Source organism: Bos javanicus, chromosome 12 (assembly GCF_032452875.1).
Source record: "Bos javanicus breed banteng chromosome 12, ARS-OSU_banteng_1.0, whole genome shotgun sequence".
Taxonomy (NCBI): domain Eukaryota; kingdom Metazoa; phylum Chordata; class Mammalia; order Artiodactyla; family Bovidae; genus Bos; species Bos javanicus.
The window spans coordinates 86,562,205-86,581,933 of NC_083879.1; the positions used below are offsets into that span (position 1 = coordinate 86,562,205).

At 55.5% G+C, this 19,729-nt stretch overlaps 1 protein-coding gene across 2 annotated transcripts in view; it reads right to left on the reverse strand.

Moving 5' to 3' along the window:
- Positions 1 to 446: 446 nt before the first annotated feature.
- TUBGCP3 (tubulin gamma complex component 3) overlaps positions 447 to 19,729 on the reverse strand; it is a 35,883-nt gene continuing 16,600 nt past the window's right edge. The window contains exons 9-22 of one of the 2 annotated variants that reach the window (XM_061435399.1): positions 19,614 to 19,682; positions 19,169 to 19,301; positions 18,520 to 18,686; positions 15,703 to 15,813; positions 15,280 to 15,388; positions 13,720 to 13,909; positions 12,480 to 12,615; positions 12,086 to 12,154; positions 10,193 to 10,328; positions 5,438 to 5,526; positions 5,200 to 5,331; positions 3,916 to 4,056; positions 2,015 to 2,131; positions 447 to 1,449 (exon numbers count right to left, since the gene is read on the reverse strand). In XM_061435399.1, coding sequence (XP_061291383.1) covers positions 1,291 to 1,449; positions 2,015 to 2,131; positions 3,916 to 4,056; positions 5,200 to 5,331; positions 5,438 to 5,526; positions 10,193 to 10,328; positions 12,086 to 12,154; positions 12,480 to 12,615; positions 13,720 to 13,909; positions 15,280 to 15,388; positions 15,703 to 15,813; positions 18,520 to 18,686; positions 19,169 to 19,301; positions 19,614 to 19,682 — 1,758 coding nt within the window. In that variant the 3' untranslated portion in view covers positions 447 to 1,290. Of the gene's footprint in view, positions 1,450 to 2,014; positions 2,132 to 3,915; positions 4,057 to 5,199; positions 5,332 to 5,437; positions 5,527 to 10,192; positions 10,329 to 12,085; positions 12,155 to 12,479; positions 12,616 to 13,719; positions 13,910 to 15,279; positions 15,389 to 15,702; positions 15,814 to 18,519; positions 18,687 to 19,168; positions 19,326 to 19,613; positions 19,683 to 19,729 lie in introns of both variants that reach the window. The other variant, XM_061435398.1, reaches the window with a different exon arrangement.

Here is a 19,729-nt window from a genome sequence, read left to right on the forward strand (position 1 = left end):
CTCGAGACAGAGCAGAGGCAGGCTCCGAGCCCCACGGACTCTGGGCAGTCCGTCTAGCAGCGCATGGCAGCCCCTCCGGGAAGCTGTGCGCTGGGGAACCTGCTTCCCAGCTCTGCCACGCGAATTTCTAAACCGAAAGTAAACGTGTATCCTAGGGAGCTTGGAACCTCACCCTGGGTCCGCTGCTGGGCAGCCGGGGCCCCTGGTGCCCCTCTGTCCTGCAAGACCCTGCGCCCAGAGGAGCCAGTGTGGGTGTTGGAACACCGATCTCCCCACCCCCCAGTGCGGGGGCCCTCGCTCACCCGAGCCTGAGGGGCGCACACGGTTAGTTTCCTGGCTTCACAGACGGTGATTCACGTGCTGAAGCACAAACCCTGCTGACACCTGGCCCTGGAGCCTGGGGGTGAACTGTCCTCACAGACGAGTCGAGAAAGAACCAACACATCTGAAAGATAATTGCTTTTAATTGTCTAAGTTTTCACTTACGCAACATAATAAAGGTGGATTTATGTGACTTGATATGACATTTTTACAAAAAATGTCCCCCCAACATCTGGGCAGCAGTATATAAATATTTACAATGAAAAAATAGGCAAGGAAAAAGGAAATCTTCATTATTCAAGACAATTTCTTTCCAATGCTTATCAGAATCCTGAAAATAAAATACTTTGTTAACTTTTCAGGCATCCATATTTACACGGTGCTTCAGCTGATGGTTCAAAGAACTGAGGCATCAGGACTCTGCTCTTTTCTACTCTATTTCCCAAGTTATCTGAGAGTAAATGAGATACAAAAATGTAAACTTTGAAGGAAGAGAAAAAAAGAATAAACGTGTAAACACACTGATAGAAAGGTCCTTAGAGAGGTTAATATTTTACAACACTAAAAACCAAAATAAAATGCTCTCTATATTTCCTTAGTAGGGACATTAGATTTCAATTTAATTTGGTTATATTAACAAGAATTGCCTCTAAAGAGGATGTTAAAAAAATAGCAATGACATTACCATCTTAACTGATGAATATCCATCGCCTTAATTTTCTCTGAAAGAAAGTGTGATCTTTTAAAAAGTGACAAATATAAATTATATCGTGGAGGGCTTAAGAAACCTCAAAGTATGGTATCTTTTACATATGAAGACTTTAAAAAATAAATTCGGATAGTGCAAGCCAGCCCGTTTAACTTAGTGACGTCACGAACACGGTCAGTTCCGCTGTCTAGAGGCCCGCCCCACCTCTGGCCGAGCCGGCGTCCCGGGGACGTTTCCGGGGCGGCCCCCGGCGCTGGGCCTCAGGTGTGGGAGCTGCGCCGGCCCCGGGCACCCAGGGACACACGCAGCCTCGGCTCCCGTGCCCGGTAGTGCTCATTGAAGTCCAGCCTGAAGCTCAGGAAGCGCAGGCTCTCGTCGGAGCTGGTTGTCAGCAGCACCAAGAACTGCTGCACCACACCCTACGGAGACAGAGGGGGACGCGCTCGCTCAGGTGCGGGCGGAGCCCCCGCCGTGCAGCCCCGTGGGGGCTTCCAGCAACTCCCACCCTGGCAGGGTTCCGGGACCAGGGTTCACACCGTCGATGAAATTCACAACAGCAGCTTCATGGGAAAGGACTAAGCAACAGATTTTCCTTCTGGCCCTTAAATTCTACAAGAATCAGTGAAACGGCAAAGCAAGCACGGAAAGGGCACCTGCTGATTTAATTCCGAGCAGGAAAGCCCCGCGCTACACTGCTTACCTTCCACGTGGCTAGAAAGCACAGAGTCAGGAAGCCTGATGGGAGACACTTGAGAACTTAAGGAGCAGACGCGCGCTGGGAACCACGGCCTCAGGGCTCAGGGCAAAGGCTGAGTCACCAGAGGGGCCCGCTCACACCACAGATCCTCCTCCACTTGGGGGACACGCCTGGGAGCTCCGACCCATCTCTGACCGCAGAGAAGAGGCCACACTGACTGAGTGAGGCCTGTCCGCCCCTCGACAGCACGTGTCCTTGCGGGGACGGCACGAGGTCTGGACACGCACCTGGTAAAAATGGGTCAGGATGCGCAGCTGGGAGCACATCTTCGGGATGGACTCCCGGAACTCCCGGATCCGCTGGTTCTCTTGCTCCTCCTCTGCTGCCGTCACGCCCCACTGGCCCTGAGTCAGGAGAACCAGAGGTCAGACTCCGGACGAAGATGCACACGGGCAGGGGTAGACGTGGGTGGGGGAGCTATTTCGGGGCCGTCTCCTCGTGGTTCTGACACGCGCGGTCAAGGACCCGCAGCTGGGAAATCACCTTGCTGCTGCACCACGGGGGAGAAGCCGGGACGCCCGCTCCGAGACCATGGTGTGCACACGTGTGTACAGGTGTGTGTGTCAGGGGCAGGGAGGTCAGAGAGCAAAGACAGGGGTGGGCTCCTGCTGGAAAACAAGGCTTCCCAACACGAAACACACAGAAGGGTCCTGTGTGCGTCCTGGACACCTGACCACACCCACGTGCTCCGGGAAGCTCGGAGGCAGCAGAAAGCAGCTCCCCAGGCCCCCCGCACAGGCCCCCCACGTGCAGGGGCCTCAGGTCTGATGGTGGCTTCCTGGGTCACAGCCTCCTGAACATCGATCACTCCTCAGGCACGGTTTCAGCTTTGCCGGCTCCTGCCGTCTGGACACAACACACCGAACCACCCGCCTCACCATGTAGGTCTGCTCCGCAAGGTGCTGGCGCACACAGCGGGTACCATCTCCAGGGGGGCCTGGGCCCAGAGTGCAGGCTCATGGCTCCCAGGAAGGGCAGGCTCTCCAGGCCGGGGCAGTCTGGGAGTCAGCACGGCTGGCTTTCCCAACACCGCCTGCCTGCCCAGCAGCTGACATGCGTGAGCACGTGAGAACGGGCGCCCGGGAGTGTGTGTATTTATCCTTACTCCCACTTTGCGAATCAGGAAACGGGGCTCTGGCAGGGCAAGTCAGCAAAGGCAGGAAGCCGGTGACGGGCGTAAGCCTCAGGCTGCCCTGCCCAGGAGGCCCTGGGGGTGTCACCAGCTCTGATGTCTCAGCCACAAACCCTGCTCCTGGCAACGCAAACAGAGTGAACACGTGTCCAGGACACACACAGGATCCTTCTATGTGTCTCGTGCTTGGAAGTCTAATTTTCTGGCAGGAGCCCACCCTGCTCTCTGCTCTCTGCCCCCCCCCCCCCCCCCACACACACACCTGTACACACCTGTGCACACCTGTGCACACCACGGCTTCGGAGCGACATCCTGGCCTCTTCCCCACGGTGCAGCAGCAGGGTGATTTCCCAGCCACAGGTCCATGCCCCGTGTGTCAGAACCGTGAGGTGACGGCCCTCAAACACCTGTCTCCACATACACGGGAGACAACGTGCCAGACACGCTGGATTCTTTCAAGTTACACCCCCACCGACACAGACAAGGAAATACTCAACACACAACCGAACTGTGTCAGCTGAAAAGCCATCTGTCACCACCCCGAGAACAAGCACCTTGAAAAAGCCAGAGCCTGTACAGATTATACCCAATACAAGAAATCCCACGAAGACCCAAACTTATTCAGTATTTGTACTTCAAGGTTATAAATGAAATATTGCAGTGAGGTCACTAAAAACAGCCCAAGTGCAGAAATCCAGTTCCTGTGTGCACACTTGTGTCTGCCCGCTCCAGATGTGTGTGTGCAGCCAGGCACCGCCCAGCAGAGACACCGATGCAGACGGACATCTGGACACTCCCTGAGGGACACTGGCCAGAGACCTGAACTTCCTGTGCACTTGGCCTTCATTGGTTTTTAAGCTGGGTGATGGTGACCACCCAGCTCACTCAGGACCCGGCGGGACACAAGGTGACCGCAGCAGAGTCCCTGAGGGCTTGCAGTTTCCATGGCAACTGCTTACCACCTAAACCAACATGCCAGCCACCCCCAAACCACACCTCAGCTTCCCGCTGCTTCTTCTTGTCCTCAAACTGCAGGCGTCTCTGCAGCTCCTCCAGAGCGGCCCTGCAGATGGCATCCTGCGTGCTCTGAAGCTCAATGATCTGGTCGAACACGGCTCTCAGCTGGTTGAGAAGAGCCTGGAGAGAGAGAACAGCCTTTTCTCTTATGAACAGAGCCCCCCACATACGTATTAATCACTACGCTTTTCAAATAATACACTGACCATTAGCGAAAAACCACTGTAAACCCAGACATCAACTCTGACTCTCAAGGGCTCTTAACTGTTCTCACTCATCCACATCGGTCCCGAGAGCCTCCACAGTGACGGGAGCGGCCAGAGCCAGCCCTGCCCACCCCACCTCCCAGCCCCAACCTCGCGAGCCCCCACGTGCCGCCCAACCCCTGGAGCCCAGAGCCATGTCTGCAGTGCAGCTACTCTGAGGATCAGAAAGAAACGGGAAAGCATTTTTTTTTTGGTGACACATGCCAAAACCAGACCCAGAGAATATGAGAGAAAATTCTTTAAAAAATATAAACAGATTCTGCAAGGATTTTTAGAAAAGAGTATCATACCATGCTTTGCACCACGAATGAAAGGGCGGTTTTGAACAAGTGCGACAGTACGTTCGCTTAATTCAAAGTATCTTTGCCCAGTCACAGGTGGCTAACCAGCAGACTCAAAAACTCAGATGGAAGGAAAGCTGTGCAAACATCACGCTCCCCAAAAGGGCCCCTGAGGTGAGCAGAGGTTTACTGGCGAGCGGCCCTCAGTAAGCCTGACATGTCACTGAAGTCACATAGTTAAACGTCAAAGATGCACTTGAAATTCTACTTCCTACTTCACATTTATCTCAAGTGAAAGCAAACTGCTGCTTATTTCCCCAGATTTCTGAGTAAAATCAAAGCTCCCAGAAGCCTCAGCAGCTCCCAGAAGCCTCAGCACACGTAAGACACGACGTTCAGAGCAGGGCCTGCAGCAGGGACAGTCAGCAACAAGGGGTTATCCTGACAGATGGCCTGTCCTGACTGCAGCCAGGGCCCGAGGTCAGGCTTCCACCTGCGCCCCCAACGGAGGAGCAAGCCCTCAACGCTCGTTCCTGAGCTGCCTGGGGCTGTGTGGATGTCAGAGGTCCCCGTCCCTCAGGACGGCTCCCCCGCCCCAGAGGTGGGCGGGCACCAGTACGCTCTCCCCGCCTCACGCCAGCTCCTGCCTCAGCCCCGCTGCCCCAGCAGACACAAACACCGACCCACGCTGTGATGGGCTCGGCCGGCCACCTTACCCTGGAGTCGGAGTCCAGCAGGCAGCGGGAGATGACGGTGCCCAGGAAGGCCTCGTGAGCGGCGATGATGTGGTCCAGGTCCTGCGCCTGCTGCACCTGGTTCCACAGCTCGTCCCAGGAGCACTCGAGCACCTGGAACCGACACCCAGGCCCGAGGGAGCAGGCAGCGCAGCCTGGCCCGGCCCAGGGACACTGCGCAGGGCGGCTGGACCACAGTGCAGGGCTGACCGGGACCTACCTCAAAGGTAATGTAATACTGCATCTGGTGGATGAAGTGGACCATCTCGGACGCCAGGATGTGGCAGTGGTGCAGCACCCCAGAGAACTCTGCAAGAGAGCAGGGCGGCTGTCAGACTCCGGGCAGGCCGCGGGGCAGGGCGGTCCTCCTGCAGGGCCGGCCCCGCCGCTCGGCCCCACGGCCGGCAGCCTTCCCGAGCCAGCCTCCATGCACAGACAGACAGGGCCACCCAACTGAGCAGCACTACCACAGAACACAAGGATCTGACAAGAAATGCAAAAAACAAAGTTTAACTGAACTTGAAAATTAAAGAAAAAGTTATTTTATAATAACGCGGTATCTTGAATAAGATCAATTTTATGGTTTCTTTACAGTTAAGTCAGCCTGCCTACAGTGTGTGAGACTTTTACTATTCCCTAGCTATTTGGAGACAAAAATGACATCGCCTTAAGGAATATGACCTTGTCACCTGGGAGGAACGTGAACTTGGAAGGGATGGGCAGAGTCCAGACTCCACTCCCGTTCTTTACAAAACCAGCGAAAGGCTGGAGGGTCACCAGGGAGCAGCCACTGTCTGCTTGGACTTTCCACTTATTCAGGGACTCCGCCGGACCATTATGGGATACCACTGTCCCCAAGGCCCCATCAGGGACTGGCACAGGAGGGACGCCCACAAGGAGCCGTGCCCCGGGTGAGATCTGGCATACCACTGGGGCTGCTCCAGGCCTGTGCTGAGCTGCCCAGACAACCCGCTCGCTGCAGCTGCAGCTCCGGGAGGAACCGTCTGCATCCCTCCTCAGAGAAGAGTGACCACGCAAGACACACGAGCAGGGTGAAGAGAACTGCGCGCCGTGAGCCTAACACTCCCCTCAAGCTGAGGCCAGGCCACACGTGGGGGCTCTGCGGGCCACAGCAACTCCTGGCCGGGGAGAAGCTGAGGCACGAGGCCGCTGGACTCACAAGCTGTCAGCTGGTCCTTCACTCCGAGAAATCTGAAGCAGCCCTGAGTCTCTTTACCCGGTGCCCTGGGAATACACTTAAAGCACAGTTAAAACATAAGTACTTCTGTTTTTACGACTGATCCACAAATACGCACATAATTCTAAAAATCCCAAGAGCCAAGCAACCTTCACCCTTGTGGGTGAAGTAAGGACCAGTAAGGACAGTAAGGACCCAGTAAGGACACAAGTAAGCACACCTCCCGATGGACTCAGTGGACAGCAGACAGCTTTGCACAGACACCACGAGGGCCACCTCCCCTCCGGCTGACCCAGGCAGCAGACCGTGTGTGATTCTCTACTGCCCTCTCAAGGCTGCAGGAAGAACTTCAGGGCTGGCTTTAGACACACCAGCTCTCAAGGGCTTGACCCCTCCCAGCTTGGCTGGCCTCTGAGCATCTGCACCAGACGCTTCTGCCAACTGGAGAAGCACCGGAAACAGCCTTGCGAGTTGTTAAAAATACAAAAATACACTAAAACCAGGTACTCACAAATTCAAGACCACCTGCTTCCACTTGGATCTACAGCTGATGCAGCAGTGTTTAAAAGTAACTTCACCAATGACCCTCGTGGCTCATTTCTCGAGGCTCTGGAGCCAGAGGACACTGGTAAGACCTCAGGTCCCCCCTGTATTCAGGGCCTCCGATCAGGGTCAGGCCTCCTGCAGACCCATCTGACATCCACCGTCCACTGGGGACCCTGAGCGCTACACAGACCCCTTCCTGACGGCCGGCCCGGCGCCCAGGTGTGGCACTGAGGCAGGAGACCAGGAACCAGCCAAGGCCATGGCCCCACTGGGCAGTGCTGCCTAGCAGCCGGGCAGCGTGCTAACCGCCTGGCTTAGAAGCCAGCAAACAGATGAGGATGACCTACTCGTCCACAGGGAAGCTCACGAGAAGGCCCACTGACCTCAGAGCGGCATCCACAGCCTGGACCACTCCAAAGGTGAGGGCAACCGTCACCACACTCATCGCCAGGAAAGGAAAACGGTCCCGAGGGGACGGGGAGCCAACCACTCCTCCCTGCTCAGTTTTATTTCCAACAAGGACCAAAAAGGGGCTATTTGAACACTACTCTTTGGGGAGGGGGCCTCCCTGCACTTCCCCCCACCCCTGACACAGAAGCTGAGAAAGAACACAGGAAGCTCGTCCCCAGTGGTCTGGACGCACTCGTCCATCTCTTCTGGTTACACCGCATCTGAAATATAAATCCAGTTGCCACTAACAGCAACAGTTTTGAGATTCACTGAATCTAATGAAAGAATTTCCATTTCTTTTTCAAGAAAAAAAAAACTCTTTAAACCATTTCAGATCAACATTCTCTTTTGTCCAGCTAAATATATATAAATGGACTTAATCATCTAGGCAGACCATTATCAAAAACTTTTCCTAAGCAAATCATTTTCAGGCGTGAACAACGGGCTTGGACGAGCGTCACCGAAAGGGCCCCCGGGTGACCACCACTGACACTGCGCGCGTGGCCAGACAGGCGGGCGCACGTGTGAGGGGCTCACGCTGTCTGCAGGAGCGTTCTGGGAGTCTCCCCGTATTTCTGCCTCACATTTACAGTGGGAAGGACATTTCTAAATCTGCTGTGTTAGCAAGACAAACCACCCGATGGATCTCTGCTCATCAAGCTGCCTGGCCATTAACTAGTAAAATACTTCCGTGTAAGTTAAGTTAAAAATAAGAACACTGTGCCCCGGCAGAATCACGGGCAAAAAGGGCAATCTGCTGGAAAAAGGAACACAAATGACACCAAGAAGAGCCACCGGTGATCTTAAAGCCTTACAGGAAGCGAACACGAGCTCGGGGTCCTCCCTGCGAGTCAGTGCTCAGGACTCTGCACGCCCCCTGCAGGGACACAGGTCTCACTCCTGGTCAGAACTAAGATCCTGTATGCTCTGGGGCATAGCCAAAAAAATAAACTTAAAATAACAAATAATAAAAATAAATAAGTGAACCTCAATTTTCACCTATCAAATTGACAATCTGAACGTAATATCCGATGTTAGCACCCCCTCCCAAAAAAACCCCCACCAGCAACACAGACAACTCTCGACCAGTGAGAGCCGTGTTTATGAGGATCTAAATTAAACTGGTGCAGCTTCCCTAGAAAGGAATCTGTCAATATGTACCAAGAGAGTTAAAATGTAAATACTAACAAATATAAATATTAGTAAGTATAAAGTAAGAGCAAGAGTCATACCTGTTAACCCAGCAATTCCATTTCCAATTCACCTATTCTAAAGAAATGTTCAGAGGCGTATAAATATATATTTATAAAACACTTATGACATTACTTATATTAGTGGAGAATAGTTAAAAAAAAAACAACTACTAACCAAAGAAAAAATATAAACAACGTCCACATGAGGAATGTTAAGCTATCAGAAATGTTTTACAGAAGTTTTAATGACAAGGGAAAAGGTTCAGTGAAAGAAGCTGAAATCCAACACGACATAACAGAATTATGTTAAAATTACACAGAAAATTGATCAAATGAATGCATTAGTTATCTCCGAGGAGTAAACTCACTGATGATTAGGCAAAGTAAGAGAGCAGCCAGTTCACACAGACACTGCTGACACTCCCGTGACGAAACGCACCACCATCAGCTAACACGCTCGACTGCTACAGAGCTCAGACCTGCCCACATCTCTAAGTATTACAGTTCTTATTTAGAAGAGAGAAATAATGACAGGGTCCATCCACCACACTGAACGGACCCACATCAGACAACGGGGAGAATGGGAACCCTGGGCCCACAGGGAGGAGGGCAGGGCAGAGGGACAGTGGGGTGGGCGGGAACACACAGGGGTGCTCCTCCCAAAGGGCCCACAGGCGAGGCACGGCTCGGCCACTAGAAGGTGGACGCTGAAGGGTTTACCGTCACAGCCACGGCAGGACCTAACGGCACACGTCCCCTCTGGCCTCCGCCCCAGATACTTCAGGGGCCCCACCACCTACCTTCTTGGAAATAAGCCCAGAGGAAGCCGGGCCAGGAGCACAAGGGCACCACGGGCCACGGGCCGGGTCCCGGGGATACAGGCAGTGAGGGCGCCCAGCAAGCCCTCGACTCCACACGATCAGACAGGGCTGGGTGCCTGCCAGCCCCAGCCTAGGGGCTGCCCCTGACCTGAACTCGGGGGCCTCCGCCTGGTGAACAGGCAGAGCCCACGTGGGCCCCTTTAAGAAGCTGCTTCCACCACCAAAGGACTAAGGGTATGACCGCTTGTTCTGGTGACATCATTGGTGGAAATACTTTCTCGAAGGTTCTGACCAAATCCCTTTCAATATACAGACTTCAAAATTACTCACAACTGAAGTCATTCAATATTTATAAAATTAAAATAAACTTATCTCATGACAATGAGTTTTATTACAGCTTTTAATTGTAAAAATTATAAAATCTTTTCATGTTCTGGTTAATGATCCAAACCAGTATATAAAGCAATTGCCGGACAGTCTTTAATTAAAACACTAAGTGAATTTTAAATGAGCCGGTGACTTACTAACCGGCTTTCTTTCCTTAATATTTTTTTAAACATGTATGAACACTATATGATTCTGAAAGAAACGTCATGGCCTAAAAAAAAAGCTTAACTTGACTCAATGTGTTTCTCCTGATTTGCACTGAAGTCAAGCTAGGATGTTACAAACGAGCCTCTTCACAAAGACAAACCCAGCGGCACAAGAAGAAACCACTTCTCAATGTCTTTAAGGACTCCGCTTTGAGACGCGTGGCGGGCAGTTACCTGGCAAGCTTCGCAGGAGCTTGGCGTTGCACATGTGCCCCTTCCGGATGTCCGTGAGGATGTACTCCATGCGCTTGGCCCTCCACAGGAAGTTGAACACCCGTAGGTAGTGGCTCATGCACTCTCGCGTGAACACCTGCAAAGAGCAGAGCACAGACTGACGGGATCCCAGGACACGAGCACGCTCCCGGGGCGGGGCTCCGTCTTCTTTTTACTCCTGAAACAAAGAGCCAGAGGACACAGAGCCGCTCTCACACCTCCTAAGCAGTAGGTGAGCACACATGGCACGTTTAGGAAGCTGCATTGCGGAACAGCCTCCTGACCCTAGCGTGCCAGAGCACTCAACGGCCTGGCCTGACGCCCAGAAGTTCCGTGTGACAGACGTTAGCTGAGCACGCACCAACCCAAGACGAACGCCCACCCTAGGGCTGGAGGGCAAAGACCGGATGGGCAGCGGCCACTTCCTTGCGAGTCCCGGGCAGACCCCCACCAACCAATGACAAGACCCCTCGTCCTTCCAACCCAGACTCTCTCATCGGACCACCAACCCACTGGAGATGGCATGGAAACCCACGCCTACCAGCCACAGGTAGGATCTATCCCAAACTTCTTTTCAAATACATCTACGATACTAACTTCTTTTCCTAACTCTACTCGAGCTTCTAAAAACCTGAAATTCTGAAGACATAACACCGCACGATCGATCGCTTATGCACAAGGTACACAGCGCACAGCCTCGATACCACAACAGTCAAGTAGCCACACATGCACCACGTTCCGCTCAGCTATGATTCCAGACACATTCTGTGAAATGATCGAGGCAGCTGGCTTTGCTACGGTATCATTTATACTACAGAAAAAACACATCGAAATACAATATTAACGTGGTGTATGATATGACAGTTTCCAACAACTTGTTAAAATATCTGGTTTTGTACGCTAAAATTACTAAAACTGTTTAAGATGTAAATTAATGAGGAAAAAACTAATTTGCATATAACCAAAGATAGAGCTTGAGAGCAGCTATGTATTGAAAACATGTAGCTCTGATCTGGGAATCTGAGTGTAAAAACATGGCCCGGCGGCTGGCACCTCAGAGCAGACGGACGGCAGAGCCGGCAGCCGCGGGGGAGCCCAGCCTTGGCACCGACGGTCCACCTGGCCGGGCCGGGCCGCTGGGGACAGGCAGGCCAGCCCGGACGACACCCGCAGAGGCCACAAGGGAGACGCTGCAGAGCCAGAGACGCGGTGCCTCAAAGGGATCTCCCAAGAATGAGAAGAAACGGGCGTCCATCTTCAATACTTCAGAGGGAAAGCGACAAGCAAGGCCAGAGGGGTCTCGGTCAAGGACATTCACCGAGTCTCAGAAGACAGACTGGGCGTGAAGAGGGTGTCTACCTACAGAGGCGGGAGGGCCGTGTGGTCGCTCCATGCAGGCAGACAGCGCTTGTGTCTGAACACAGCGAAAGCACTGCGAGCGACCGCACGGCCACTCCCGTGGTCGCTTAGAGGAGTAATGACACCAAGCTTTATCCAAGTACTGAGAATGCGGCTCCCAAAGTACACTTCATAGTCTGCTTCAAATGATCCTAAATCAGTCGCTCCAGTCTAAGAATAGTGGAACAAAATGAATAATCCATTTATTAAGTACCTGCTGAAACCTATGACAGGATAAATGATATGTTTAATAATTTTTAAAGTATTAGAGCACTTCAGCACCCAGTGACTGTCTCACACTCACACTCACACACACACAGACACACACACACACACACAAACGATCCTGGCTGGAGTGTTCATTCAGCGGGTATGTCTTGGTGCCAAGTGATCACTTCCAAGAGAAGTGATCTCTGTCAGAGCAGCAGCAGCTCTGAAGCCACCCTCGGGTCTTACAGTGGCGATGGGGCCGTCCACGTGGTAGTCCAGGCTGAACACGTCCCAGCCGGTGTCCCCTGGAGAGACCTGCGAGAGAGCACACACCACTGCAGGGCCTCCCACCCCGACTCGGCCACGGCCCTCACGGTCACATCCCAAGGAGAACACAGGAAACGAAGCTCTGTTTCTAAACCCACTCAGCGTGTGGAGCGCCAGCTGTGCGCGAGCAGAGACGCACACCTCTGTCCACATGGCGCCCTGCATCTGGATGGTGACGGGCGCGTGTGGGGATGAAGGGCATGTCCGGCCCAGATTCACCCCTCCCCCTCCAGACCACCCCCCAGACCAGAGCAGACACGACAGCAGGGCTCCACCCCCCACGGGGACGCTGCCCGGGGCCCAGCGTCCGCACCTCCAGCAGCCTCACGTCCAGTCGCTTGAGGATCTCCGGGCTGTCAAACTGGGCGTTGGTGGCTCTGACGGCGGTCTCCAGAATTCCAGTCAAGTTGTGCTGGTACAGAGTCGTAGCTGGACGGGCAAGCTCTGGTCTTCACAGATTTGTATAAAAGTAAAAGAGAACATTACTTGAATTCACAATAATCTCTGGAGAAACTTAAAATTATAGAGTCAAAATTATAAAAACTAAAAAGCCAAGTGGAAACAACACAGCACGGGAACAGAAGTTTCACAGAATCAACGGAAAGACTCCATCGAGCACCGGGGGACTGAGACAGTCCTTTAAAAATGAATTTTGATTCAGCTTAAAACTGGGTCCTGAGTGTTTTGATTCCTAGAACACTGACACGCGCCACGTTAGCAAACACGGTTCCTAACTTGAGCCGGTCCTGGAGCAGCACAGCCCCCGGCACCGCCTGCAGATTCCCCGTGGAGCACAGGCCTCGGCTAAACCAGAGCAATGGGACGTGCAGACGCCCAGAGCCGCACCGCCAGCAGACCCCGAGGATGAGCGCCACCTGCGTCCCCACACACCACACTAAGAGCTCTGCGGCCGAGCCCGCCCTCCCCAGCGGTGCGCAGAAACCGCCCCGCAGCCTTCAGGGCGCAGGATGTCGGCAGGAAAGGCTGAGGAGACCAACAACCCCAGTGTCGCTCAGGTGACCTGAGGCAAGCTGGCCAGGGATGGCGCCTCCTTTTAAATTAGAAATTGGAAACACACCTTTGAGAAGAAACTAAGCTTTTGTTTGATATCAAGAGTGAGATGCTCCAATTATTAAAACCAAGCAGAAGGCAAACACGGGTAAGTCACCCAGAGGACGAGATCTGTAACGTGGCCCTAAAGGTTCAGAAACGCCCATGTCCCCGCCCACCCCCTCACCCCTGCCCGCCCCCCACACACTCACGATTGCTCCCATTTGCCCTACAGACAACTTTCACCCAAATCTAAGCCAACAGAGCAGGGCACGCGCCCCTTACACATCCATCGGGGCCTGTATTCACAGGCACATGAGCCTCTGCGAACAAGGCAAACAGGGCTAGAGGGAATAACGTGACGACGTGACAGGCTTCATTCCCAAGACTCTATGAGAAGGCAGCGAATTTCCTCTAATGCCATTCGTTCTTTAAACAACTCAAGACCCCTGGCCCTGCTGAAATCTACCGCACGCGCGTGGGCACGTCCAGCACGGTCTTACTTAAGCAAGTCCATCAGGTGCCGGATGAAGTCCCCCTGGCCGAGCAGCAGGTACCGACGCACGGCCTGCATGTGGTCCAGCAGGCTGTACTTCCTATTCAGGACGTCCAGGAGGTACTTGCTGGTCTCAAAATAAGCTGCGTCAATTTTCCCCTGAAACGCATTTTCCAAATCTGTGAATAAATCTGCAGCTGTGAAGACAAGGGGAAAGCACACACACGCACATGATCGCGTTTCAAGGAGGAGGAACGAGAGGCGCACGCGCACGCACCAGCCCATGCCCGCCCGCGGCCCCTCACATGCACACGTGCCAGCCCGTGCCCGCCCATGGCGCCTCACACACACGCACACGCGCCAGCCCACGCCCGCCCGCGACCCCTCACACGCACACGCGCCTGCCCGCGGCCCCTCACACACACACGCGCCAGCCCGCGGCCCCTCACACACACACACGCCCGCCCGCAACCCCTCACACGCACACGTGCCAGCCCACAGCCCCTCACACGCACACGCGCCAGCCCACGCCCGCCCGCGGCCCCTCACACACACACGTGCCCGCCCGCGGCCCCTCATACGCACCAGCCCACGGCTCCTCACACACACACGCACCAGCCCGCGCCCGCCCGCGGCCCCTCACACGCACACGCGCCAGCCCGCGCCCGCCCGCAGCCCCTCACACACACACGCACCCGCCCGCGACCCCTCACACGCACACACGCCAGCCCACGGCCCCTCACACGAACACGCGCCAGCCCACGCCCGCCCGCGGCCCCTCACACGCACACGCGCCCGCCCGCGGCCCCTCACATGCACACGCGCCCGCCCGTGGCCCCTCATATGCACCAGCCCACGGCCCCTCACACACACACACGCCAGCCCGCGCCCGCCCGCGGCTCCTCACACGCACACATGCCAGCCCATGCCTCCCCATGGCTCCAAAACAGACCATGGGAGCTGTCGGGGCCACCAGCATCCCCAGCTGTGACCCCAAAACACTGCCAACGCTGGACATGGAGCAGACACCTGTGTTCCCATCTGGGGGAGCCCAGAGGGTACTGCTCACCACGTCACAGATTTAAAGGTCACAGCCCTTCCACAACGAAGCCAACTCCAGGCCGCACTGAAACACAGGTTCAGAGGGCACGGGGTGGGTCAGGCATGATGGTGTCGAGGATAAACCCGAGACGGCACGTGTTACAGGCGTCCTGGCCATGACACTTGTTGGCGTGATGGCTAGGTGCCGTCAGCATGCAGCTACATCAGGGCATCACAGGCCGCAGGGAGGCCAGACAGCATCCAGGGCAGGTGGGGGACAGCACACGGGCCCAGAGAGGCCGAGCCTCAGCTGGTGTCCCCCAGCTTCCGACAGAGGAGGAGGAGCACCTGGAGCTGATTCACACCAGCAGCTTTTTAATGCAGGTTTGCATCCATGTAACCCAAAACCATGTACAAAACACATCTCAACACTGGATTCTACTGAAAAACCCTGACGACACGTGAGCGAGCGAGGAGAGACCCCCAGCGTGGAGCAGCACGTGCCCTGCCACCGTCGCCCTCATACCGTCCTGCAGGGGCTCCGCAGACCTGGGCACGGCGATCATCTTTGTAGGGGGCGTCTGGTCATGGCACACCTGGTGCAGGAAGTTGATTGATTTTCCTATCAGAAGGACCTGAAGAGGAAAACATCCTGGAGTTACCTTTGTTCAGAATCAAAATGATCACACATCCAAGTTCTACAAACACTCATAAGCCACAGGTTTCTACTGACTAAAAATTAAACAGCAGGAACACCGGGGAGAGTATCAAGGAAATTTCAGGACCTGAAAAAACTGCTATTAACAAACACTTACAAGTACACGATGCAATTAACGTACACTTCACCTCAAGAATGCAAACCCTAACAGGCCACAAGACGTGTTTCACCGCAGACCGGCCTTGTCCGTGAAGGCAGGCACACCCTGACGCCCAAGCCGCAGGAGCCCACCTTCCGGGACTGGTCCATCGTCATGAAGGACGGGATCATGGACGTGCGCAGCGTGTACTTGTCATGCCACAGCCGGTCCGTCTTCACGGTCGGATCCGACGCCACGAAGAACTGCAAGTGAGGAGGCGGTAAGACGCGACACAGTGATGCTTCCGCCAAGTGCTCACTAACTGCACAGCAGAAAACAAGCAATCCTAGAACTCCAGATCCAGGGGGACCCACCACTTACAACAGAACTTGTTCTAAAGGGCACCTTGGACAGCTCTCTCTAAACGCAATCAGTTATTCCCCATTTCTTATAACAAAGGGGTGGGTGCTAAGACAAGCTTTTTCCTTAAAACACAAAGTGGTCCTTCATTCACAGCCTCTGCTCTGCACATGGAGGGCGGGTGGGGGCGGTGCTAATCCACAGGGACTCTTCCCAGCCCTCTGGGCCCGGCTCAATTTTCAGTTCAAGCTGACTCAGAGTTTTCCCGCCCTCCCGTGTCCAACAACTGCGTCTCCCCCGCCGGGGTATCCACCCCAGCCCTGCAGGGGCCCAGATCTGGAGCACAGGCGCCTTGCCTGAGGCACACAGCTCAGATGGCAGGCGTGGCCCACCCAGCAGTGCCATGGGGAGTGACCTTCTCGGGGCGGCTCTGCCCTGAGAACCGCTGCCCAGTCCGCTTCCTCAGCCTCACCAACCCGGGGACCAGCCTGACGGCTAACGGCAGAAAGGACGCAGGGCGCGAAGGAGGAAACTAAGTCACGGCTCCCAGCTCCTCTGCTACTGCACCGAGGACATCCTCCTTTTTCAGTCACAGTCCTAACAGACTCGTGCTTTCGCTTCTGCAAACCGCATCTCATTCTCTACGTCCAAGTCTGCCCCCTTCCGTTACACTCGTGCGCCTGCTGTATCTTCAGACCCCGCGTGTAAGCACCGACTCACACGGCACCTGTCCTTCTCTGTCTTACTTCACTAGCGTAATGTCCCTCCCAGCCTGTCCGTGTCGCTGCAAACGGCAAACCCCACTCTCCTCTGGCCGAGCAGCGCTCCACGGCACACACACCTCTTCTCTTCTCATCCACCTGCTGACGGGACACTTAAGCTGCTTCGACACTTTAGCAACCGGAAGTAACGGTGCTACAAACATCAGCCTGCACCTCTTTTCAAACGAGTGTTTCTGTTTGTCGGGTGAACACCCAGAAGCGGCATTTGTTGAGAAAGGTCTGTGCTGTCTCCATGGGGATGCACCAGTGCCCATCGCCATCACAGGTTCCCTTTGCCCCTCACTCGCCATCATTTGCCCTTCCCTGACGCCAACCCGACAGGCGTGAAGCGCCGTCGCGTCTCACTGTGGTCTCGGTTTGCATTTCTCCAACCGTGAGTGATGCTGAGCATCCCTTTACGAGCCTACGGACCACCTGCTCATCTCCTCTGGAGAAATGCCTCTTTCAGAAGGTTCCTTCAGGGCTCTGGTCTCACCCAACTAGTGGACCCAGAGACACTTGTAGTGCTGCTGCAGGAGTAGCACAGCTCAGGGGTCACCTGGGATTTTTTCTTTCAGGGAAAAGGAGTGAAAACTCATCCGTGGGGGGCAGGTCAGTCCCACCCAGAGGCAGCCAAGGCGGGACGCGGGGCCTCACTCTGCAGCAGCAGGAGGACAGGGGAGTGTCCCCACAGCAGGGGAATGTGGTGCTCAAGACGGCTGCCTGGGAGGCCCACGCGATGAGCCCAGGGCCGGGGTTAGATGAAAAGCAGTCCTGCTCATGGCGAGTCACGTGAAGCGCACAGAAGGGGGATAAGCCAATGGGGTGCAGGGTGGGTGGGGGACAGTCCCCCAGCGCCAGAGACAAAATCAAAGCTGCGGGTGCGGCCACCCTCCACCCCCAAGCCAGCCCGCCTCCCAGGACCAACCAGAGAAGCTGCGAACACACAGGGAGGTGCACAAAGGAACGGGCACCTCATTCACGCTGCCGGAGACGCACGGCCACAAGGACACCCTCTGCTCAGACAGAGGCACCGGGCAAAGTGCCGCGTCCACACAGGAGCCACACCACAGGGGCTGCAGCGCCCGGAGCACACGCACGGGGCCCCGAGTGCGCTCACCCCAGGGACAGGGCGCCCGGAGCACACGCACGGGGCCCCGAGTGCATTCCCACCAGGGACAGGGCCGTGCGGTCCTATCTGCTTCCATCACTCACAGGCAGTTTCAGCCACGAGAGCCGAGGTGAACCCAGGAGCCCAGCCACAAGGGCCAGGACCTCCCACTGCTGCTCCGCCCACGCCCACCTGCCAACCCCTGGGCTTTGCCAAGGTCAGGGCCATGTTTATTCTAAAACCTGCGCGTTTCTTAACTGCTTACTGTGTGTTAAAAGCTACAACTTCCACTTAGTCCCCTTCTTTACTAACATAATGCAGTGACAAGGTCAAGCGGGGAGCCCTCTCTACTTCTGGTCAGGAGCCTGTGGTTTCACTGGACGACTCTGAGTAACAGTGACTTTCAGACAAATATGCTGCTTTCTAGCAGAACTAAGCGTGTTTCAACGTGCAGAATACAAATACACATATAAATGGCCTGGCTCAGCTAACCAGTAACCACGCGAAGCATCAGAACTCACAATGCCTGCCTCCAGGACAGACCAGGACGCAGGACACCCAGACCCCAGCTCTGCCACCAGCGCGCTGAGAAGCAGGGACGTGGTCCAGGCTCCTGAGTTACGGGGAGAACCATTTCCCACCAAGCACACACAGCTCTGCTCGACACGGTGTCGGGAGGACAGGCTGGCCCGTGGGTGTGCCCGGCGCCCCGCCGCCCTGAGGAGCCGCCTCCTCACCTCGTGGTGCGTGTCCTCTAGCTCGCCGTCGTAGATCCAGCGGTACAGGAAGCTCAGGACGGGGTGCGACACCAGGCTGAGGATGTGCTGTACCAGGGACCGCATGGACGGGTCCCCCGTCTTGGTGTAGGCGTGGACGGCCGAGGCCAGCTCGCCTCCCTTCCTTCCTGGGGACACAGAAGCCACAGTGAACACAAACGCTGAGGCCGAGACGCAGAGACAAAGTGAGGAGAAGAGGGCAAGGGGTTCCCGGCCAGGAGAGCACGCACGCTGAGCAGAGCGCAGAGACACAGACGGGGGCGGGAGAGGCCCAGGCAGACGCGCACGGGGGCGTAGGACACGGCTGCTGAGCCAGACCTGGGGCGGGGGCGGGGGCGGGGGCGCCTAGGAGAGGCTGCGGAGTGAGGGCAGCTCCGACGAGCCCGTGACCCGGGGGCCTCAGGGGACCAGACCCCCTCCCCCACTTCATCTCAGGGAAGTCCTGAGCGCCACGGGTGTAAATCCTGGCCCAGGGGTTGTTCCCCCTGGAAGCCCAAGTCTATCCGTCTGTCTTTGGTAGCACCCTTATGGCTGTTACGCATAAAGGGCAGACACAGAAACAAGCCTCAGTGATACTCCCTAGAGCTGCCTTAAATCTGAGCAGAGTGACCTTGGCAGTGGTCCACCAGGGCCGCCAGGGTCTTCAGTCTTATCTTGGGGTCGTAGGTCCACACCAGGAGGCGCCGGAGCGTCAAGCTGCTCTCGAAGCCCAAATTCACACCCTGATCGTCCTCCAACTGCAGCTGCAAAACAGGAGCGAAGAGCGCCTGCATGCAGCCACCAGGAGCTCAGTCACGTCTCGACCCGAGTCAAGTCCCGGGGAAGGGGCAAGCCTCACGTCAACGAGGCAGAGGGCCTCTGAGGGAGGACAGCTCCTTCAGGACACAGGCGGTCTGCCTCAGGGGGACAGGACCCTGAAAGTGAGCCGCAAGCTGACTCCAGGACACCCCACAGACCGCCAAATCTTACGATTAACATAGGAGGAAGTGTAGGAACTGTGGAGAGTGGAATTTTGCAACATCTCAGATCATGATGAAATAGAAACAAGGGTTTACCTGGGAGTGCAGAACGGAGAGTAACCGGTAGTACTCCTTGAGTTCCTGGTGCAAGGCCGCGCAGAAGCTCTGTGGAGAAAGAGGCCGGACGTGGTCGCCGCGCTCGGGACAGCCAC